This window comes from Oculina patagonica, chromosome 13, assembly GCF_052425735.1.
Source record: "Oculina patagonica isolate OP01 chromosome 13, crgOcupat, whole genome shotgun sequence".
NCBI lineage: Eukaryota > Metazoa > Cnidaria > Anthozoa > Scleractinia > Oculinidae > Oculina > Oculina patagonica.
In genome coordinates this window covers 31,823,238-31,848,264 of record NC_135770.1, presented here as the reverse complement: position 1 = coordinate 31,848,264, position 25,027 = coordinate 31,823,238, and the positions used below count along the sequence as shown (strand labels likewise).

The 25,027-nt window shown below is 37.1% G+C and overlaps 2 protein-coding genes across 2 annotated transcripts; both read left to right on the top strand.

The window, feature by feature from the left end:
- The first annotated feature begins 1,223 nt into the window (after positions 1 to 1,223).
- Positions 1,224 to 6,759, top strand: LOC144636097 (uncharacterized). The gene is made up of 6 exons (XM_078495240.1): positions 1,224 to 1,377; positions 2,726 to 2,997; positions 3,625 to 3,739; positions 4,029 to 4,065; positions 5,319 to 5,445; positions 6,199 to 6,759. The coding sequence occupies exons 1-6, from the start codon at positions 1,305 to 1,307 to the stop codon at positions 6,697 to 6,699; spliced, it is 1,125 nt and encodes a 374-aa protein (XP_078351366.1). The 5' UTR covers positions 1,224 to 1,304; the 3' UTR covers positions 6,700 to 6,759.
- A 10,987-nt stretch (positions 6,760 to 17,746) lies between these two features.
- On the top strand, positions 17,747 to 23,813 carry LOC144636052 (uncharacterized). Its single transcript, XM_078495195.1, has 6 exons — positions 17,747 to 18,102; positions 19,552 to 19,808; positions 20,844 to 20,958; positions 21,815 to 21,851; positions 22,712 to 22,838; positions 23,213 to 23,813. Exons 1-6 carry the CDS (start codon positions 18,027 to 18,029, stop codon positions 23,729 to 23,731), a joined length of 1,131 nt encoding a protein of 376 aa, XP_078351321.1. The 5' UTR covers positions 17,747 to 18,026; the 3' UTR covers positions 23,732 to 23,813.
- The last annotated feature ends 1,214 nt before the right edge of the window (positions 23,814 to 25,027 follow it).

The window sequence follows — 25,027 nt, the reverse complement described above, 5'->3', positions numbered from 1 at the left end:
AGTAGAAGCAATTCTTAACTTAAGACAGCCAGGAAAGATTAAAGTCGCCACCAAGTGATTCAATCTTGAATGTCTTAAAGTAAAAAAAAATCTTGATTATTTATATTTCGTCTTGCTTTTCATCGTTTTGCACTGTTTCCAGTTATTTTCAGGATCGTAACATTACACTGTAATTTTAATATCCCGAAACTTTAAAAGCTATCTATGGCTAAGAGGCAATTATATTACATGAGCAGCTTATATTTCTGTCACCATAACTCAAACAAATATTCACATAAGTTGGGTTAGTCCTGTTAAAAGTTGTTAGTTGCTTGGATATTGTGCAAAAGCAATTTTATTACCCGGGAAGTTTTAATTTTCTACTGTCAACAAAACTCAAGCAAATTGATTGTTGTAGATAGCGATGCCAGATGCTAAGCCATAATCAATAATACATGAGGCCTCAACGTCAAATTTGACGTTTTTAATAAAGATAATATTATTTTCAAGAAAACACTTTCATAACAACGGAGTCCAATTTGCTCACAATTTCGCTTAACAAAGTTTTTTATTACTAATACATTTTGGCGAGGGTCAAACGTGGACTTTTTAAGAATTATAATTACTTCTGAGGCCACTGAAAAGGACGAAAAATACGTTTGTAAAAGTGGATGTTGCTCACAACTCGAACACACAATTTTCCTTGCATTACTTGCACTTTTTCTCACATGACTCCCAAAATGAGTTTGTTACAATCAACTTGAACACGCTCGTCAACGAAAAGAGCCTGTAAAATACAACGTTAACTTTAACAGCCTTTGTAATATATTAGTGTTGATCTGAGGAAAACAGCATGCCTTATTTTCGTGATTAAACAAGCCTGGCATTTATTTCTAACTTGGCCGGGTCAACCCGAAATTTATTAAGCAAGGGTAATCATTCATTGTTTTAGACAGCCATATATCTTGCCTTATCTTTCCTAAGGTTTATTGTGCCTCGAATAAATGCCTGATTAGCTTATAACTCTACCTTGGAGAACCGGTGTTAACTATACGATAAATGAATATTAATAATTGATGTCAGCGATTTCGAATTCATCCGTCTAAAAAGTTAATTTCGGCCTTTTTGTTTTTCTTCACTGACCACCTGCAAATCGTGACAGCTCTGAGCAATAATTGGCGGCAACGTTGTACGCAGAGAACGTTTAGACATGTAAATCTTTTTTAGAATAATTACAATTGGAAACTGCCTTACAATCACAAACGCGACGTTGAAACTGTATTGTATCATATTTCCAACCCTCGCGAGAGGATTTTCTACCGATCATGCCTACCGAACTCATCTGTAGTGTTTTCATCTTGCTGTTTTCTCTGGTAAACGAGACCAGCTGTTCCACAGGTTAGTTTCCCTTTGTTTTGTTGGCAATATGCAAATGTAAGTAAAACTTGTTTTAAAGAAAAAAGCCTTGTTATTAACATGTCTGTGTAAGAATAAGTAAATCCTTTTTCGATGATGGTTGATTTTAATTTGCTAGACCGGTGAATAATGAGTATTGAACAGTAAATTCGTAAAGAAATACTAAAAAGCTCAAGGAGGGAATTGAAGTAAATAGGCGATGTTTGTTTTCCTCCGTGCTGTTTAAATACAACATTAACATAAATATTTTTTTGAAAAATACTAAATTTGGCGTGTCGCAAATCCGATAAATTGATGACGACTGGTCAGAATACACTTCCTCTTCAATTCAGATCTCTACCTTCTAACTGCCCTAAATTCAAAAGTGCCCCTACGTTTCTTCAGGCAACATTAATTGATCTCTGTTTCTTCGTGGTTTTGTTTGTGTGTTTTACTGTAATTTTCTCATGTTATTGTCAGTACTGTTATGCAAACGATTTATAGATATGATTAAGGGCTCCATTTTGGGCCTGATTGCGTTGTCCATTCCGAGCAAGCCTAACCCAAGCCTTAATTATCACCTAACTTTTTAAACCGCTTATATGAGAAATCGCAAATTTGGTTCAGTGTGAGCTGGGTTCTCAAGCCCACTCCTCTCTCCCTACTCTTTTGAGAATAGAAGAGTGCCCGCTTGGAAAGTGGAGTGACCCTGTAAGACGAGCCATCCTTTTCCCAAGGGGACACTTTTGACTCGTCTACTATGAGCGATCGATTCTATACATACAGATCGTGCGTGAAATTGGGTGGACCTTTTTTGGCTTTTCATGACATAAACGCTCTTGAAAATGTGGCTTGGAGGGAGGGGCTATCTTCTACAAGGAACAAACTTTCTTTGTATAAACAGGCCCTTAATCAGCTCTGCTGAACTAGAAATTCCTGTAAAAAAATTTCACTTTATCTATTCGATATGTTACTGGAACCCGTTCAATATTTACCAATAAACGTACATATTTTCTGTTTAAGAAGTCAGCTTACCTCGTTGAGTCCAGCAGTTTAAACTACCAGTAATTTTGTAACTTGCATACTAGCCATAACGAGACATAAGCGGTGAAGATCGAAAGAAGACCTTTTGTAAACGATTAGAGTACATTTTGAACCGTTTCCTTTGGTGCAATAAATATTAATATCATCTACAATTCCTATTTTATGGCACGAAAAGCCGTTTTTCTTTAAGTACCTAAGATCCTAACCGCAGTTTTCTTCAAGATTTTATATATAGAGCTTGGTAGATGTAATATAAAACTAGTTAAGGAAACATTTATTTTTAACGCAATGTGTTTGCCGCCCATAGAAACATACATTTTACAACAGAGTTTTAGACAGCGTCTGTTTTCAAAACACGAGTTTCACTATCTGAATGCGCCTGGTGTCGGAACAGTTGCGGCGTACGACGACTTTGATTGCACCTTTGAATGTCTCAGCAATCCTTTGTGCTTTTCTGTGAACCTGGCAGCCTCCAAAGGAGCCGATGGAAAATTTTGGTGCGAGTTGCTTTCGTCAGATAAATACTACAGCGCCGATAAATACACAGAAAACAGGAGTTCGCACCATTTTGCGATAATGGTAAGATTTATTTTTTAATATGAACCTGGTATAAAATAACATTAGGATAATCTTCAGAGGTGAATATAGGAATGGAACATTCTGATTGGTCGAGAAGATCAGCATATTTAACGATTATTCCATGAGCGCACGTTCGATATGAGATGGTAGATAGCCAACAAAAGCGTCGAGATGGCTATATATAACTATCTCATAAATGAATGTACTTTATTTAATTGTCTAAGTATTTAGCTTTTGGGCTAAATGGGAACAGTAAAATAATCTTAAAAATTTTAAAAATTAGCAATCGTTATCAGTCAATCTCATATCCAACAAGTGCGAGTGGAATAACTGTTTTATTACAAAACTCCAAAACGAAATGCAATATTTGAGCTCCCTGACTGTTCTCCCTGACGCGTACACCTTCCAAATTTGGTGTCCATGGTATATGAGCTCATATGCCATGGCCTTTAAGCCAATCAAAGCTCAAGAATTAATTGCAATATACCATGGCTAGTTTTTAATAAGACGCTTTATTAAAAACTAGCCATGGTATATTGCAATTCCCCTGGACGAATAATTGTTAAATATAATCGCCTCAACGTGCGAAAGCCTTCTATATTCATCAACTCTTTGTTCTTTTTTCAGTCACCTTGTTCTTCCACGCCGTGTCAAAACGGAGGGACCTGTGTGGCAAACTATAAAGATGGCACGTTCAAATGCCTTTGTGAATTAAGATTCATAGGAGAATATTGCGAAGAAGGTAGATTCCATTAGATTTTTAATACTGGTTAGTTAGCTACCTCTTTTTACCTCTTTTACATCACGTTTCAATTTGCTTTACAATGTTTTTTTTTCTCACCATACAATGTTTTCTTCCTTATCATACACTGTTAACAAAGACGTTATGGCTTTTTATGTGCCTACTGGCTGTGTTAGACGCGCAAGGTGTGCTGTGGTAAAATGTACAGCCGCAATTTTTTTCCTTACGGTGGATTGTTCAAAGGTTGTTAGTGACCGTAACTAGGCTAATACCTATCTGTCAATTACAGCTGCGACGTCATGCAAGGAGGTGTACAATGCACACAAGTAAGTCATACAACAGGCGTTCTACATGATGTGCTTTTCATTTGAGTTATTGTGTTTCAAAATTCGCTCGTACAGTGCTACCCTTCAATGCATGGCTTACAAAAAGATCTAAAGACCAATCAGCGTCAGAAGGACTCTATCTTCTCTCTATTTTTTTTAATTTTTATCTGCCAACTACTTTGACTGAACTATATATACAAACCAAAGAGCTCATGCTTTTCCATGATTTTGGGCGCAACAGTATTCGGGCGCGCAATATTTGTCTTATAGAAGCACAGCAAATATCACTAGCGACACAAGCACAAGCGTAAGCATAAGCGCAATCACGCAAAAAGGACAAATTTTGATCCTTTCTCTTGTGCTTGCTGCAAGCACAAGCACAAGCATAAAACTGCATTGCGCTTGTGCTTTTGCTTGAGTCGAAGTCGTTTTCACGGTGAAATAAGAGCTGTTATTCCTACGCTTGTGCTTGCGCTTGTGCTTGCGTCGCTAGTGAAAACCAGGCTTTAAGTGTCATGTGGCCTGTTACTTCATGGCATTGGGCATGCGCAAAGATTACGTTAGAAAGACCACGAGATTTTGAGACCCGCCAAGTTGTTTTCACGAACTAAGTTGTAAAACCGAGGAGATATTTGTTCCTGGACCCGTTTGGAAAAGAAAAGGGAAGCCACGAGCCAAGCGGCCCTCACTGCCGGAGCTTATCCCGGTTTCCGTAGCATTAAGCGGCTAGGAATATTTCTACTCCCCCCTGAATAGGATGCTAGTCCATCGCAGGGTTCCCCCCCCCCCCCAGCATTATGTCGCCGGTACCCATTTATACACCTGGGTGGAGAGAGGCACTATGAGAGTAAAGTGTCTTGCCTAAGAACACAACACAAGTGACCCCCCGGCCGGGGCTCGAACTCGGACCGCTCGATCCGGAGTCCGGCGCACTAACCATTAGGCCACCGCGAACATGACGTATATTCTCTTGTTTTGTTCTGTAAACCATCCTTTATAAGCATAATGTCTTCAGCCGTGAAATGTTCTACTTGTTTACATGGAAGTTAGACAAGTACAATATCAAAGAAGGCGATGGATGAAGAACTGGGAATGGAAATGTATAGCTCTTCTGGATTAACACTCTCAGCACAATATCAGTTGAACTATAACTACTAACAAAATATATTTTATACAATTTGTAATCTTAGAAAAATTGCAAAATTAGCAAACTAACACTTTATCTTCAATGTATTTTTTTGCTTTACCAATAGGCCCAACGTGAGTCAGCTTGTTACTCTACAGGTGTACTCAAAACCAACCTCCGTTCTCTGTCACTTTGGTGATTTTGGATGTGGAGATGGGGGATGGACGCCGGTCATAAAGATTGACGGAAATAATGTATGAAATCCTCGCATTTATCATTATCATACTTGCTGAATTATGAATGACTTTAAGCCGCATGGAATGCCTAACAAAATAGTAATAGTGGGATCAACAAGCTGGAAGCTAGAAAAACGAGTATTACGAATTAGTAAATACCACACAAGTGAATAGTGATTTTCACAAGCGCTGATTGGTTAACTAGGAGGTGATTAGCAAAGTACTATTCACCTCCGAGCAGCAAAAGTGAAGCAAACTGCCTTTGCTTGCCGCTTTGTTTATAGAAAGTGATGTTTTGGTCCGCTAGTTATGCAACGTGTGTGGTATATACTAAAACAATTATTCACTTCAGTGTCGGTGAATGTGGCGGATATTTACCTCGCCGCTTCGTGGCTTGGTAAATACCCAACACTATTCACCTCCACTTCGGTGAATAATTGTTAAATATAACTTTAGTACATATCCTCCAGCTACATAGTAGCTACCAGCTACTGTACTGGAAAACTAAGGATAATTTGTCTATTTTGTAAAGCATGTAAGCATTTTATATATGTCGTGGTTTGAATTTATCTTCAGTTTAAAAGCGGATGACTACGTATAACAACCAAAGGAATAAAAAACTGTCTCATCTCATTCACAATGCTCAGGGCTATGCATACCCAATACAACACATGTTTGTTGATTTATATTAGAACCACGATGGGTTTAACATTTGTGTTAGATTGTATGTATGAAAAATAATGATTTAATTTTTCTTTTCTATTTTCTCAGAATACATTTCATTATAACTCTGGGTACTGGAACGATACACAGGAATACAACATTCCTGGAGGGGAGACTGGGTTTGACACACAAGAGACAAAATTACCAACCTACTGGAACACATCCTTCGCCAAGATTTGCCTTGGTATGAAGATCGGCCAACAGTTCAACTTTATTGCCATCAACAAGCAGGCCAACTCTCTGTACTCACTGATCGCTGACGGGCAATACCGCGCCACCTCACTGGGTCGCAACACGTGGATGTCATTGATTGGTTCACCGGCCTATCTGCAAGCCAACTGTAACAAAGAAGGTTTCAATGCAGCTAGTGGTAGACTTGACTTGGGTAAAGCTCGAATCGGTCTCCTTGGTAACAACGAAGATAACTGCGACACCTGTGACTCCAGAATCGGGTTTGGCACAGGAGGGCTTCATGATGACTCAAACACGTGTGGAAACGAGAGTGGAGGTTCACATATCAAAGCCATGGGATATATCCTAGTGCAGTGAAATGGAAGTAAATAAATATGCATATCATATATTGACACAGGAAATTGGACAGTCGAGATCAAACAACAAACAAGAGGTTTATTTGACAAGCTGGGAATCTGAAACTGTTCCACCATACCAAACTTCATTTTACAACCCAAGACTAGACTCGACAACGAAATTCTCTACCTTATGCCAGACCCGCAATTCTCCAGAGCTGTCACAATCGCATGCACTTCGTTACTGTCATAGGTTCTTATTGGCATATGGGGAGAATATTTAAGGGGCGGGGAGTGGGGGCGGGGGGTGAACATAATTTGTCCTAATGTAACTTGGTCACAGGTGCAGGGAAATGATTCTTTATTGACGTAATGTAAATTCGTCATACCATGAGAACACGGTAAATCGAGAACAACATTAGAGAGATTAAGGTTCAAGTTTATTTACCTGCAAACGGCAGAAAACCAAGTTTTAGCGTTTGCTCCTTCAAAGTTAAAGTGAATAGTTTTGTGTTGGGTGCGAATAAAAAAATCATTTTCCACTTTTAAATTTAACTTAGTAATTAGAGAAAAAGTAAACGGAATCAAAAGCAATCTGACTTTTGCCGTTAGCTTAGTCTCTCTTTTTCTACAACACAAAATCATGAGGCTAGGTACTGATTTGAGCTCTAAAAGAGGTATGAAGGAAGATTACTTCGACGCCAAAACATTTCAGTCTACGTTGCCTTGTTGGCACACTTCCTTTCAATTTTAATAACGGTAATGCGAGTGCTGCTATGTCGGTCTTGCCCCGTTGTAAATCTTGATGTGTTTTTAGGGCAAAAAGTGCCGGAAGCCTTTCAGAAGAGCGCAAGGTTGTAGGAACTGTATCGATGTCATCTTTTTACGAGACTTCGACAAATAAATACTTCGATCGACCAGATTGCACGCACATGTCAGTATTCGAAAATTTGCATAAATAAACATGGCTGCCAGATAATTCTTATACCCATAGCCGTTTTCGTTTCTCTTAGCCGGCAGGGCCTTGACAAGAAAAACGAACGGCTCTGGGGACATAGGATTTTTGAATTAATTCGATTTTACAAGTAAGTAAAACTGTCATGACTCTCTCACACAGTATAAAGAAACAAGAAACACCACGACTGCATACATGAGGCCTGGAAGTACAAGAATTTAGGAATAAAAATGCTGTGTCTTCGGAGCCCTTCGTCTCTCGGGACAAAACCCGCCTGTTAAGAGAAACGAAGAGGGCTATGCAGACGAGAATGCCTGCCAGATTGCCTCACTTTCTTGTTACACACAGTTTCAGTCCTAGTGGGGTCTTGATTATCACTCCCAGTCCCGCTATGAAAAAAGCTTTGTATAAATTTATTTTTCCATACCTACTCCGAGTGATAGCAGCTATCCTATGGAGTAGCTCAGGGCTCAATTAGAAGATTAGGTGAGTTAGGGGATCAAAACGATTAAATCAAGACGTTAAATAAAACAAAATAATTTTTACTGTGTCTTTACCCGAACGTTACATCAGGTTTGCCCGAGTAATGCCATCTTTTCCCGACCCATACGCCGATAAAGGTTCTGTTGTAACTTTATTTTATTTATAGTAAGTTTGAAGTGTTAATTCCTAGTGGGAACTAAAATTCTTCATACCACTAATTAATTTTCAGGCAAGTGGTGTCCTATATTGTAGACAAAACGCCTTGATTTGTACATTTTATCCCAGACTAAGCTGTTTGAAAACTATTTCTTTAAGGCGGCACATAATCATAGCTTTTATATTGAAGTTCTTCCAACCCCGGGATTTTCTTTAACGAGAACTTTCTACGCAAAGCATTGTGTGCAAACTTTACTACAATCCACAAAAACAGCCGCCCTCCAGCCGGGTCAAAATTAGCTAGAACATTTCAGAATCGATGTATGCATCAGTACTAATCCAACCTCTCCTTTCTATGTTAAAAACAATTTGTAATATCTCAAGTTGTTCATCAACGGAAGGCGGAGAAATGTGTCCCAAAGAACTATTATACATGTTGTCGCCTCTGGATAAATTCTACTTTATTTTAACAACAATACACTTCTTATACATTGTTTTGTTATTTACTTTTTTGACGGTCAACACTAACAGTGTGAACTAAATAACCATAGCAAAGTGATATAAGATTGAAAGATATAAATATGTTAAGAGATTTTAATTTGGTAAAAACTCTGTAAATAATAACTTTCAATATATTTAAAGTTTTACGTTGTTGGTTTTTCCTTTTTACTATATTTGTCGCCATCTTCAACATTATTGTCTGTTTTATTTCATTTCTTTCTTAAGTACTATTGCGTCTCTCAAAGTTAAAAGCATTAAACTTACAGTGCCACTGACTGTGTCTATAAATAATTTACATGCAATTTTGGTTTGACTTGCCAAACGGCAAAACACGGCGATTGTGTTGATATCTTGCCTTCGCCAAGGCAACCTATTGATTTTAACTTATTTAGTGCGTCAGAAATTCTTATAAGAGAATCTACGCAAAGTCTATGTAGCTAATTAAGATGCTTCAGCTGACCATGTTATCTGCATCTGCTTTTATTTGCTGTGTGTTATTGCTCGGACTGTCTTCTAAAATACCCGAAGCATCCTGTGCGAAAGGTAAGGTCCTGATTCAATTTTGGAGTTTTTTTGGTATATTTAGTCTATTTGTTGAGTGCTTTTAATTAAAGGGCCGATAGCACTACATTGTTTTAAATTTTCCAATCCAACGAGAGCAAACCTTCCTTAAGATATCTTTCAGCACTCAGTTTCCAAAATTATCCATAATATTGTCGCGCAAACTTTCATAGGAACCCTGCTTCCTCTGCGAAAAAGCGGGCTTCATTTTGGATAGGACACCGTCTTAAAGAAAAAGGTTATTTTACTGACACTTAAACTTTAAGAAGTACATACGAGTTCTATAAAACTTGTGATATAAAGCTATGGGTTATTCATAAATTGCCACATAACCAAAAGAGCTCGAGGTCATGGTTACTCGACAAAATTTGTGTATTGACAACTTATGCAAAATATTTTACCGTAATGAAAACGGTGCTTGAATTCTCGAAATATTTAAGTTTTGCCAATTTTGACGAAGAAAATATTTATACGTATCTTTTGTTTATCAAATTGTTTATTTGCATTTTCATATATTGAAAATAATCCCTTTTATGCAGTCGTTTTTAAAAGCCAAAAAAAAATAAATATTACAGAACAGCTAAACAAAGGGCTACAAAAACAAAGCATAAAAGATATACCGCCATGAAGCGCTTTGCTTTGTGATTAAATTTTATCAAACGTTTCATCACTGGAAATACAACAAGTCCAGTTGCTAACACTTGTTTCGTTTTCCCTGCGATTTGAGTTTAAATTGGCTTTCATTTTAAGGCTTCAGTTTAATATATTTTTGATTTTTTTTTTTAAGTAATTGTTAGGTATCTATCTTATAAATTATTTGAGTATTTGTTTCTAGTTTTTATCAAGAAAATAAATCTCAAAACACCCTTTTCTGCTTTTTCTCAGCTGTTACAAATCTAACCGATGTTTTCTTAAAACACGAGTTACATTACCTGAATGTTCCTAACATTGGAGCGCTCACCGTGTACGACATCTTTGATTGCACGTTTGAATGCCTTCAAGTTCCTTTGTGCATTTCTATAAACTTGGCTCTCAACAAAGGAGCCGATGGAAAACTCGTGTGTGAGTTGCTGTCTTCTGATAAATACATAGACTCCAACGAGTACAGAGCGAACGAGAGTTCGCATCATTTTTCCATCAAGGTACGTTTGGTTTTTTACCGTGAATTTCACAAGAAGTTTTCACTAGAAAGCTCGGAAAGGCGATCTTTTTGTTTCATTTTTTTGTTTTTACTCAAAAAGAAATGTTGTTTAGAAATATACCGATATTGGTGCTAGTCATAGATTATTTAAAAAGTATCTTACAGTTACAACTGGACCTCTTTGGAGATGATTCGTCACAATGTGGGACTAGGTATTATATCCACTAACTGACTGTTGACACCCGCAATTAGCAAGATTCTGACTTTAACACTGACACAGAGCACAGTCAGCACAAATTGTCATAAAGAAGCAGTTAAATTTATTCGGACTTGTACGAACTAAATTTCTTTACTTAAAGAAAGTTATATTCACTTAAAACATACAGCAAAGGCGAACAAAACTGAACTTGTCCTTCACGCCTTTTAACTTTCATTTCTTATTTATTCGTATGCTGCAAAACTACTCCACAGCTCTTATAACTAATCAACTCCTCTTTTTTTTTTATCTCCAGTCACCTTGTTGGTTCTCGCCGTGCCAAAACGGTGGCACCTGTCTGGCGAACTATAAAGATGATACGTTTGAATGCCTCTGTCTAGAAGGTTATATTGGAGATTATTGCGAAACAGGTACTAATTATTATTTAAAAACTAGCAATGGTAAATTGCAATTCCTGAGTTTTGATTGGTTAACAGGCAATGGTATGTGAGCTCATATACCATTCACCACAAATATGTTAGCCGAAACGCGTCAGCGAAAACAGCTGGGAAGCTCAAATATTGCAATTCTTTGGGCATTTTTAATAAAACAATTATTCCACTCGCGCTTGTTGGATATGAGATCGCTACCGTGCCTCGTTGGCTATCTACCATCTCATATCCAACGCGCGCTCGTGGAATAATTGTTAAATATAACATTTTCTTAAAATAAACTGTGTAGCTACATCCTAGTTATTTCTATCCCGCTAACGCCCTCTAAGTACAAAGTTTTATCACCCTAGAAATCACACTGACATAACGGTTGCTTGTTAACACAAGAATAACGCACAGTCTTGCTTTTCTTATGTTTATGTTTATGTGAATGCCTAATCAACGTCAAGTAGGGCGTTCTTAAAGTGCTCCTCTATATATTGTTTGTTTATACCCATGCTTACGTCACAATGTGGACTAACATTAAATACGTCACGTAAATACGTCATACGTCATTACTAATACGCGCACCTAATTGGCGCATTGCCTTGCGAATGAATTAACAATAATTCGTTACTAAGCTTTTTCTATTCCTTTCAGCCGCAAAGTCATGCAAGGAAATCTACAACGCGTTCAAGTAAGTCATTACATGTCAATGGTTGGACCTCATCTTAACTTCAGCGTGCCGGCACTTAAAACAAAATCTCAATACAGTTGAATCCTGATAACTGGAACCTTCAAGAAAAATTAAAAAAGGTTCGAGATATCGTGAGTTCGATTAATCGGGGGAAAAATTAGTAAGAAAACGACAAGGAGGGAAATCGGAAAAAATCCAAGTTAGCGGGAGGTTCGAGTTATCGAGATTCAACTGTATTCGTCATTAGTTTTCAAAATATTACCACCATATCGTCGTTCGTAGCACTAGTTTGATGTAAAGCTCTTGGCGTTTTAGCAACGCTATAAATAATTAAAGGTGAAGAAAACATAGGTTAAACAGTGAGCTACTTTTAGAGAGCAACACCAATTTCTCTTACCTACCCCTGATTGATTCTTCGCTAATAGAACACTCGAGGTAATTGTTTTAACATATCCCACAGTTTCAATACAAGTCGGCTGGTTACGCTCCGTTTTGATCCATCACCAACTGCCATCTTCTGCCACTTGGGCGATTTTGGATGTGGAGGTGGGGCATGGACGCTGGTCATAAAGATGGACGGCAGTAAGGTATGACATTCACCAAGAGTTTCTTTTGTAGACAGCTAATTCGAGAAAGGTTTTCGGAAAAAAGCACAAAAGTGCAGCGAAAAGACCAAAATGTAGTATGGGTAGAAGTGGGGCGCTACCGCACGTGCTGAATACTAATAAGATGGCAACATAACAAACGCGAATTTGCACGTTTTTTTTTTCTCTTCAGACATGTGAAAACAAGGTACTTTTAGCCACGGTGAATTTAAGAAGAATTTTCAAAACTCAAAGACATGCGACAGAAAAAAGTAAGCTACAGGAAAAGGCCTCCGACCTGAGAGAAAAGACAAAGTCTTCACGTGCAAAAATACAAACTTGTAAATTTCCTCTAGGCCAATATGCAAATTCAAGTGAAAACCTAGACCACCTTTTCGGTCTTGCGCGTGCGCTTTTGTGCTTTTTTCCGACAACCTTTCTCGAATTAGCTGTATATTACCACCCGCCGCAGCAGAATCGAACTACAAACTAAAATGGTATAAAGATTCTTAAGCTTTGATAGGTGATATTTTAGAACTTCCTTCCTTTAGGAAATCTTAAAATATAAAAATGGTTTAAACAGATCTAAAAATATAAAAGGATACTCTAAATTTTCGATCGCCTTCTGCGGTCTTTTTCAGAGAATGATGGATTTTGCAAGGTTCGCAGAATTCTAATAAGTTGTATTGACGTTATTGTTCGTTGCCCCCCCCCCCCCCCCTGGGGAGCAACTAGCGATGCGTAAACCCTTGGGAAGGGCGCTCTTTCGTTTATAGTGTTTTTGTCGAGGAAAGAATGTAAAGACTCCAGAAACAGTCTTTTGTTCTTGCTGCTTACACCTGTTTCAAGAATTTCGGCGTAACTTGGATGTACGTCGTGGCCGATTTCTGCATGATGTTTAATCGCGGAGTTGATATTTCCGTTTGTTCCGGGCTTGTGTTCGGCCCCTCGCGATTTCCAGCTTCTTTTGCTTTTCCCAACGTTTAGGAAATCTTTTGGAGTGTATTTAGACTAACAAAGAAATTTTGCTTAATAGGAAAAGTTTCTTGCAAATACACACAAGCTATAAACACATGCATATCTTCGTGGCCACTTCTTGGGAAAGCGAAAATTACTGGTCCGATTCGCTGAAGCAAGGCAAACATTGCATAGAAATCGACAAGGAAATTAAACTGGACACACACGCAAAAGCTGATCTATTCAAACTAAAAAATAATAAGCTAATATCAACATGGACTGGAATGCCAGTTGTCTACCGCCATCAACACAATAAAAACTTCGATTTTGGTATATGGGTATTTTTTTAATGATCTTGTTTGCTGCTGTTTCTACTCAGAACACCTTTCATTATAACTCTGCATACTGGAGCGATCAAAATGAATACAACCTTCCTGGAGGGGAGACTGGGTTTGATTCACAAGAGACCAAGTTACCGACCTACTGGAACACATCCTTCTCCAAGATTTGTCTTGGAATAAAAATCGGCCAACAGATCAACTTCATTGTCATTAATGAGCAGGCCGACTCTCTGTACTCACTGATCGCTGACGGTCAATACCGCGCAACCTCACTGGGTCGTAACACGTGGAAGACGCTGATTGGTTCTCAGGCCTATTTGCAGCCCTACTGTAACAAGGAAGGCTTCAATGCAGCTAGTGATAGAATTGACTTGGGTAAAGCTCGAATCGGTTTCCTTGGTAACAACGAAAATGACTGTCACTCGTGTGATTCCAGAATCGGGTTTGGTACAGGAGGGCTTCATGATGACACTAACACGTGTGGAAACGAGGGTGGAGGTTTACACATCAAAGCCATGGGATACATTTTAGTCCAGTGAAACGAAACTAAAGGAAGTTAACATTTGTTATTTCATGCTTTGCATTTCAAGCGAGTAAACTTTACAGACTTTTAGAGGAATTTAAATAGGACATTTTAAACAAAATGAATTAAACAATTTAAACATCAACATAACCGACAAACGGACCGCAAACAAAACGACTTAATTTGATTAACAGTAGACGCAACAGAACGACGTAATTTGACTAACAATAGACGAATCGAAACTGACCGATTACTGTTGACAAACTTTACACGAGTCTTAAAGCCAATAAAATCACGGCTAAACTGACCAATCAACTTCAACGGACCAGACTTCTAACATCATCGACTGATAACAACTTTTCACTTGACTCTGTAGATGACTTTCGTTCAGGTTGTCGAAACGTCAGTCATCAACAACAGTTTTTCTCAGAACTGCTCTCACCCGGACGATCACAGTATACGACCTACTGATACTCCTGGGTTCAAACCATTTTCTATAGTGTACATTATCATATGGACGTGCCTCACAAGGACTGGGAACTACAAAATTCAGTTGATGTTTTTGACAAACTCCTAGGCAATTTTTCTTCAAATGCGTCCGTTTATCGTATTTTGAAAACGCGATTGCGAATCTAGCAGAGTACAAGCCAGACAGCCGGTACTAATAACGGTCCCATGACGTACACATTTTCCAAACTTAATGCAACGTCTTTTAGTCAGAGCAGTTTGAGCGTTCAATCCGGAATGCCGTCAGTATTTCATTCGGCAACCATTGGATCCATTTCCAATAACGTGTTTACCATTCAGGACATCCAGCCACTCATGCAAAGTGATTTAGCTCAACTCAGAATATGATTCAGCTTCTTCTGGGTCAAGCTCCTCTCAGAACGATACAACAAACACTAAACAAATGAACCGAGCAGTATCTGAGGTTTCTGTTCAGAATTTCCTCTCAGGGAAATTAAGGCATGGGCCTAAATTTGTTTCTTAAAAAAGTGAGGGGGTGGTCTAACTGTTTAAGTATTTTACAAAACACGGAATAACCTTAGGACATCATAAACAGCAATAAGTCATGGAACCTTAAATGTTATTTTGGGTCATATATTGTCACGTGACCTGCCAGGGTTATTTTTAGCTCAAAATTCTTTTTAACAAAACGGCAACACTTTTAATTATTTTCCGGTAGCTGCTGCTAGCTTTATGATGTTAAGACTATTAGATACATCATTTCTGTGCTTGGACATTTTAAGATTATTCGAAAGAAAAGTGTCAAATAAGAAATTACTTTTATATGGGGACTGGGCACTAATACAAAATGCCGTTTGTTTTTAAAATTATTCAAAAATTTAACAAAGGCCAAGCACAGATCTTTTGTTTTTATCATTTTGATTAATTTGGTAGCAGTAAAATTAAATGGCCGTTGAAATAAACTGTTGCCATTTTTGTTCAAAGAGTTTTTGTAAATTTTGTGGCTGTAACAGGTCACGTGACTTAATTTGCATACGTCATCCATGTCAATATGACGAAATTTACAAACTTATTAGTCTGTCACAGTTTTAGGTTGTTAGGGATAAAGCCTCAGAAGATAGTCAACCCCCTAACTTATTTAGAGCAAAAAATGGGAAGGCCCATGCCTTAATTTTCTTGAGCTCGACGATTTAATGTTTCTCGCACTTTGTGTTTGTAAGGAGCGAAAGTTTGACAAACATGGCTCGTCAAGTTGATTGCGGCGTTTTCTCTCAATCGAGTTGCTCTTGTCTTTTTAACGCACTTTGGAAGCTAATTCAAGGCAGTATTGGATCGTTTCTATTGTTCTGGCTATCAAGGAAAATAACAATTTTAATTACTCGTAGAAGTTAAGCGTTTGAATTTCGGATTCTCGTTTTTTATCATTCGAGCCAACGGCGCACGCAAACTGTCTCTGAAAGCCTGCAATAAAACTCGCTCGTCATGTTCCTTTGACGCACGTTAGTCAAATGAAGCCCCTTCCTTCGTGTTTGACTTGAAATGTTTTCTTTTTCCAAGAGTGAGAGATTGAATAAATATAACCTCGTTTTCTCAGTTCGAACTGTAAGATACGGATCCTCGTTATTATTTTTTTCTCGTCTATTAATTTTATGACCGGCGCATGCAGTTCGCACATGAGGAAAAAGGGAAAAATCTTAGTCTGTACGCGGGGGTCCGTTCCTTACAGTTCGGACTTCGAACTCTATTAATGAAAAATATTTGAACCAACCTTGACAAAAACACATTTTTTCATATGATTATTTATCACATCTATCTTTGTATATACTTAAATTAAAACTACCATGTTACAACTAAATAAATTGTATTCAACTTCCTCAGTTTTGTTCCAAAATGGACGTTAAGCTAACGTGCGATGCGTTATAATAGTGTACGTAAGGATTTTACTAGGAGGTAAATACTCTATGAATTTTTGGGTATCCTATGCTATGTACTTTGCAACCGTAAAGACACCAAATATCCTTACTCTATCCCAGACTCTCTATATGACTATCGATGCCAGTTTCTATTAAAGTTGTTGTATATTTTTTGGAATTTATGCTAGGTTCTTTTTATTGAAAGTGTCAATTTAGTTTTGTCCAAATTATTCATATAACTTATTAGTTTAAAGTCTGTTGTTGTTGTCGGTGATTTCTAACTTTAAAATTTTCAAAAAAGGATACCTGCGAACTGATCAAACTTTTAACTGTCAGCTAAGAGATGACGCGCTTTTTAACTGGTAGCGAAGATCTGAGAACCGCATTATTTACTGATAATTGAGAAATGGGCTGAAATTTTCACTGATAGTTGAGAAATCATCGAATATTCAATTGATCACTGAAACACACACCATATCCAGGCCCTTTAGAAATCTCTCCTGTCATACTACAATCTCCCAAAATAGAACCCTCCAACCGCGTCATAATAAGCAGGCAGACTTCGTCTCTCAAGCTGGGCATACATGCGTCAATATCGGCTATCTTGCATCTGCCCTTATTTCCCTCTTGAGCAGAACATTTAGTGGTGTTTAAGGACTCTTTAAGGTTATTGATATCATCATTCAAGTAGAGAGGGAAATTGTGTCCAAATAACTGTTATTTTCGAAGTCCAACGATTTTATAGCCAGCCGCACACAATTGCAAGCGTAATCTTTCCTATTACCTTATCGTTCATTGTTTTCTGACGCTTAGCGTGAACAGTGTGAGCTTAATAAACACATCAAGCTATATAAGTATGAAAGAGGAAATACGTTCAAAGGTATTGGTAGCAACTACATGTTTTTAACTTTCAAATCATCTTATCGCTCTAGCTCTGGTTAGCACTCATTACAGATTCGTACGACTAGTTAATAAGCATATAGTTCTCAAAAATTGCATTCTTCTTTCAAAATGACTTTTCTCTGTTATTCTGTCAAGTACCTTTAATTTGGGATTATGGCATAGATTGTTGTGGTTAAAAGTATTAAGCTGAAAAATCCGCAATATCAACTGTTTAGTGTTTATGAATAATTTACGTTAGACAGATAGTGCCTATCTGTCTCCACTGCCAACCCAAAACATGATTATTTTAAAACCCTGCTGAATGCATGCAGACTATTGACATTGAAGAAATGCGAGTCGGACGAACCTGAACTAGTTAATCGAGAGACGAAAATCCTTTTAATTTTAAGAATCTCCAACGTACAGGAACGAAGTGAGTTTGGCTACAAACATTTTCAGTCACAAGCTAAACGACGAGCCATAAGCGCGAAGAATCAGGACTTCTTGTTGGAACCTTCGTATGGTCCAAGTCACGATTGGAGATTCTGTTCCAGTCGACCATGTCATCTGCCTTTATTTGCTTCTTGCTTTTGCTCGGACTATCTTCCATGATACCCGAAGCAACCTGTGCGAAAGGTAAGGTCCTGATTCAATTTTGCACTGTTTTGCTTTCTATTTGTCAGTACAAACAGTGAGTTTATTATTTCAAGGGTCGATATCATTACTGTATATCACATTCAAGTTCCCGATTGAATGGGTGAGAGCAAACTTTCTTTAAGATTTCCTCCACCACCATTCCCAAAAAGGAATTTCGTATAATTTTCGATTATTATGAAGGGCTAAATATAGAAGGAACCCTACTGCTTCCCCGAAGAAAGACTTCATTTCGGAAAGGCACATCGTTCAGTTAATGGAAAAAGTTAATTTACTAATGTCTAAGATCTTTAACTTGAATAATATGGTCTTTATAATGCTTGCCATGTTAAAAACAGTCTCAAATTACTTAATAACCAAACGAAATAATTTTACTAAACAAAATTGGTGTTAGGAACCCTGCTGAAACTGTTAAATTTGGTAAATACAAATATTTCCCGATAATATAATCAGTTCTTGAATTCTTAATTTAAGTTATGCAAGTCTGATGAAGAAAGCATTTACACCTATTTCTTGCCTATCAAAGACATTTATACTGATTTTTTTTTTCATATTGCAAAGAAATTCTTCCTTTTAGTCTAAGGCAAAAAGAATTTTCGTGAAGATTACCCATTACTGTGCAAAGTGCAGAAAAGCTAAATTTAGGGCAAATTTCAAAAACAAAGCATAAAATTAAAGATATACCGCCAGGCATGACGTTACCAAGAATGTTTGATCCATTAAAATGAATAATCAACTTACAGTTGCTATCACGTTCATTATACACGTCAGGTTGTAGTCCTAAAATCACGAAATGCATATGTGAAAGATCGTCTTCAAACAGTTTAAAAGCTGGCGATGTCTTATTTTAAAAAATATATACCCCGCTAAGTTGTTTACAAAACCTTACAAAGCTATTTTAATTATCTTGGTCTTTTGTGCAGGTGATAGAGTAAATTAAATGTCAGGAACTACACATTTAACATTTTCCTTGAAAAAAAAAAAAAATAAATAAACGGAATAAACGGAACAACGTATCTACTTAGAGCTACGTTTATCGCAAAGATTCCACTCATCTTGAATCTAATTATTTTCGTATCACATGGTTTGAAATTAACTTGTTAGGCACAAATGTTTTGGGTCAATGATTTGTTTTTTACCTAAGTTCTTGGCTACATAAAACACCTCTTGTAGTCCTCTCGAGCTTTCTAACAGAATGTTTAGCTAAAAACACTTTAAATGTCTGCTGATAATTTATACCCTGAATTTAACCTTTTTATAGGAAAATTTTAGCCAAGCTTTTACTATATACCCGGCTTACGACCTCGTTAGCTTAATACCACGTGTTATTTCCTGAGATTCTTAGGATAATTGTTACGTTGTTTTCTACATTTTTCTCAGTTATCATCTCAGGAAAAAATCTCACGATTCTCTCTTCTGCTTTTTCTCCAGCTGTTACAAATCTCACCGATGTTTTCTTAAAACACGAGCTACATAACCTAAACGCTCCTAAAATTGGAACGTTCGCGGTGTACGACATCTTTGATTGCACTTTCGAATGTCTTCAAATTCCTTCGTGCCTTTCTTTAAATTTGGCTGTCAACAAAGGAGCTGATGGAAAACTTGTGTGCGAGTTATTGTCTGCTGACATATACAGAACTTATACGGAATTTAAAGGAAACGAAAGTTCGCATCACTTCTCTATCAAGGTGAGGATCTTTGCATTAGGTCAAAGTTTGTAGACAGGAAAAGAGGGTTAAAAAGTAAATAATACACCTATTTTTACTTATGTTAAAAAGTTGTTTAGAGATTGATTGATAAAGGAGACCGTGTAAACAGATTGAAAACTAGTTATGTTCAAAAACTGATCGTTGAAGAGCAATAGTTCGAAATCAAAATGGCTACCCAGGAGCCGCCTTTGATAGAGGGTCTGAATGGGGTTTTAGTGTTTGCTGTTAAATTGGCCATTTTTTTAATGTTTACTGTTTCCGGAGAAAATACTGTTAAGTGTTTGGAGGGTTTTTCGTGAAAAACCCATAGTCTTTAAGCATTGTAATTCTCATCTGTTCTTCGAAAATCGGTAATAAAATCACTTATGAACTTTTAGTCTGTGCTATGCGTCTCCTCTGAAATCTTCGGCAGTCTTTGGTCATCTTCGATAGTCTTCGGAAATCTTCATCAGTCTCCTGGAATCTTCGGCAGTATTCAGAAATCTTCCAAAATGTTCGGGAATCGTCGGAAATGGCCGAAAACTTCTTGATATACTAAACAAAATAAAATTAATATTGTTAAGCCGTTTTTGTTTCTTTCTGGATAAAATCTACTGTTACAGTGAATTTTTTACTGTTAGTGTTAAAATGCCTAAAATTTAGCTGTTTCATGTTACAGAGCCAAAGAGTTTAGTGTTATCGAGGTACCCCCATTCAGACCCTCTTGATAGTCTGAATGATGTGCTCGCTTCTCCTTTGTCGCTTTTAAAACGATGGCTATCATCTAACAAAGTCAATCAAATCTTCAAGATCTCAGTTAAGTATTGGTTCGATTTAATAAACTGAGCGAAATTTTCAGAACCAGGAGGTTGCATTAATTCAGATATTCTTAGTTAAAAAAAGTCGTTTATTCGTTGACAGTTAGTATTCAATTTTCCGTTCTCCCAGCACTCGATGTAACAGGCTCTCGGCATTCATCACTCCCTTTTTCTAATTTTAGTCGACTTATAGCGTTCTTATTATTGCTTTTTCCAGTCGCCCTGTTCTTCTTGGCCATGTAAAAACGGAGGTACATGTGTGCCGAACTATGAAGATGACTCGTTCAAATGCCTTTGCCAGCCAGGTTATATCAGGGAATATTGCCAGACAGGTGCTGATTTGTTTAAATCTTTGTAAATGTACACTTATTTGTAAAGCTATACCCCATTCATATGTCGTTCACATCAACCAAACATTTATTTCAAACCAGTTTAAATAAATAAATGAAAAGAAAATGAGAAAACCGGAAGTCTAAGTAACGTAGGATAAGTTTAAAATACCTTATATATTCTGGTTTCATTGTGAGGAATTTCCAAGAACTACAGTAACTAATGCGTTATCATACAAAAGCATTGAACCACGCTTCCAAACGTAACTGCTCCTAAAATTCTCTTGTTAGCAAATTTTGACTGCATGCACATCAATTTAAGGAGACAACGGCTTAAAGAAACTTTTTGACTATTATTTACCAGTGTGGATTGTTTGGATTTTAACAATTTAAATTGGTTGTTTGAAAATTTGGTTCAAATACAGTTCTGGTATTTGACCAGGATTTTCAATAGCACCTCAGCATAAGCATCGAATTAGCACAAACACTGGATCACAAAGAATAGCGAGACCATCAAATATTAACGCAAAGATAAGCATAAAAAACGAGGATAAGAAGGATGAAATTACTCTTTCTGATCAGTGCCTCTCCGGCCCCCTGGAATCACCACCATATATGGGTATAGGTACAGGCAGTTTAAAAAACCTTGTGTGTCTTGTTGTTTCTTCTGTACAAGCATGTCGCGGCGATTTCTTTTCATTCTTTAAGTGGATACCGCTTGTACTGCTGTTGTTAAAGTCACTTTGTTGCGCATTCCCTCATCCACTTAAAAAAGAAAAAACGATATAAGATACAGAAAAAAACTGTTCGCTAAGATTTTTTGGTGCCAACTAATTTAAATTTCTATTATATCCCCCAGCTGCGAGGTCATGCAAGGAGCACTATGATGTGTACAAGTAAGTCGTTACAAATCAAAGATCGGTAATGTTCTTTTCTCATTCTTCATCGTACTAAAAACTGACAATATACTATTTAATTTGAGACACCAGCCAAACTATTTATATTACAAATGCCTATATAAAAGTACGTTTAAAACAATTAAGAATATAGATTCAAAACTTAAACTAATTAGATCTGTGTTGCCGAGAAAACCACTTAGGGATTTTCAACAATAACAAATTATTTGTCTATAGGAAAATTATAGGGTAAAACAGCTAGGCTTTTGTACATTTTGCTTTTGTTTCCCACTAAAATGCTCCACCTTAATGCTCCATTTTTCCCACTAAAATGCTCGGTCTCCCCCTAAAAAGTCACTAAAATGCTCGGATAATGCTCATTATATAAACGGTTTTTTTAAAATTAATTTCAAAGTTTTTAACATGGTGTTAACTGTTAACACTTACAAAAACGTACAAGTGTTGCAAGTAACAACAACAACGTATACAAGCTCATAAATACAACCAAAAAACATAACCCTCCAAATCATCTATGAGGCTAAGTACAAAAAGTAGTTGACTATCCCTAGAAAGTTATTTGTAGTTGAATTTTGAGTTTTAGTCTTCATTTTCTTTAAAAAATTTAATTTCTTTTTTATCTTCTCGGGGAAAAAATCAATTTTCCGGGAAAATGCCACTAAAATGCTCGAATAATGCTCAATGCTTTTGCCTCACTAAAATGCTCGAAAAAATGCTAGCATAATGTACAAAAGCCTAAAAACAGCTTGAATGATAAGATTACTTCCAAAAATTTTAACTCTGTTACCACTCGTTTGCTCTTTAGTAATAAATTACTTGAGCTTATTGTTAAAATTCCACAGTTACAACACAAGTCGACTTGTTACACTACGCTTTGGTCAAACACCAACTTCCGTTCTCTGTCACTTTGGAGATTTTGGATGTGGAGATGGGGCATGGACTCCGGTCATGAAGATTGACGGCAGTCAGGTAATCGCAGAATCTCGATTTTTTTCCTATCTATGCAATCTCCATACGATTTCAGTAAACTACAAAAATTAGGATTTCACTTGGAATTGAAATGATTCAGTACTAGTTGAGCAGTAGAGTAGTGATTCAACGTGGAAGCGAGCAGGTGGGCAAGTGCGTGAGTAATCCATCCATCCATCCATCCATCCATCCATCCATCCATCCATCCATCCATCCATCCATCCATCCATCCATCCATCCATCCTCAATCCATCCATCCATCAATCAATCAATCGATCAACTGTTAAGTTATTGGTTTTAAAAAGCACCTTCAATGGATAATTCACCAGTTAGCTATAATTGCCTACTGTCAATTTATTCCTGTTGTCGCGCAGAGCACATTCCACTATGACTCGACGTACTGGAGTGATGGAAATGAATACAATCTTCCGGGAGGGGAGACTGGGTTTGATTCTCAAGAAACCAAGTTACCAACCTACTTGAACACACCGTTCTCTACGATTTGTCTTGGTATGAAAGAAGACCAAGATATAAAGTTCATTACCATCAACACAGAAGCCAACTCTCTGTACTCACTGATCGCTGACGGCCAATACCGCGCCACGTCATTGGGACGTGACACGTGGAAGACGCTGATTAGCTCTGGAGGCTCACTGCAGGTCAACTGTAACAAAGAAGGATTCAATGCCGCATGTTCTGGTAGTGGTAGCGCAAAAGCAAGAATTGGTTACGCTGCTAATGAACAAAATGACTGTTATTCTTGTGATTCCAGACTCGGGTTTGGTACAGGCGCGGCTCCTGATGACTCTAACACTTGTGGAAACGCTGCTAGATGGTACCCAGATAATGGAGACAAATTTATCAAAGGCATGGGATATATCTTGATACAATAGAAGGAGTTATTAATAACTTTCACACTAACTAATGTATTAAGCGCACTCTCAAAGGAAAAATTCAAGACACATAAAGGGTCAGCAGTAGTTGTGTTAACTTGGCCTGCAGGTTATTTTCTAAATGGTTATTGAACTTTACTTATTTGAAATAAGAGCACAAAAATCAATGAAAGAAGTTTCCAAAAATAGCTACCTCAGAGGTAACATAAGTTATTATTAAAAAACGGAGGAAAAGCTGTTCCAAACTGATCTCACTGCTTGTATAGGTAACCCTGCGTGGCATACACATCAGGCCATATATATTGCCGTGTTTCGATGTAATATAACTATTTTCAACAAGATAATCTTTGTACAATTTTGCACGCATTTTATGCTATTTTATAGGAGAAATTTTTAATCCAACATGGAGGATCAAAGATAATCAACAAGTAACTGAAGCCTGTTATCTTGTAAAACAAGCTACATGATATTGATTTAAAACAAAATGCTTTCAAGGTGTTTGTAGTGTATTTGACCAAAAAAACCTTTGAGGAGCTTCGGTTACATAAAACACAGCATTTGTTACTGTTTTATTGAGTATAATTTTTAACGCTTGTACAGAACAATATGAACTAAATGGACGTAACAAACATTTTTGACTAAATAAATGGATATATAATAACCAACTAATACCTTATCGAGTTGGGCAAAAATCGCTAAATTTAGTGCTCGCTAAAATTTGTCTCGGTCAAATTTAATACTTGTTAAATTTAAATACCCCTCTTCCACCCCAAAGGGAAACAAAATTAAGCATAGTCGAATTGCAAAATTCTTTTAAAAATAGACGCCGGTAACTTTGTTCTTTCTGGCAATGCAAATATTCGTTCAATTTCAAGTGAGTTTGTACTTTTACTGAACATTCATTTCTATCTTAGCTATATGTTCATTAAAAACTGGTTTACACGATATCACTAACTTTTAAATTTTTCGGAAAATCGCTAAATTAAATAGTCGCTAAATCTTGCTCTGAAAAAATCGCTAAAATTAGTAGTCGCTAAAAATTGTAACCTTAAGGTAACTGTTATTTTGGGCGATCAGTGTTTATCGTGTCACTTAAAAAACCATGTTGAAACTGATCTAAACTGAAAATCTAAAAAAAGTTTAAATTATGTAATGAAAATTTATAACAAACTTAATGTTCGAGTTCCAGTTCGTGAGTTTGTTTGAAACAGTGTCACTGGATGCATTTTTAGTTCTTATTTGCCGCTAAATAAACTTGTGGGAATTGTACATATTCGTTGACGGAATCGTGGTCAT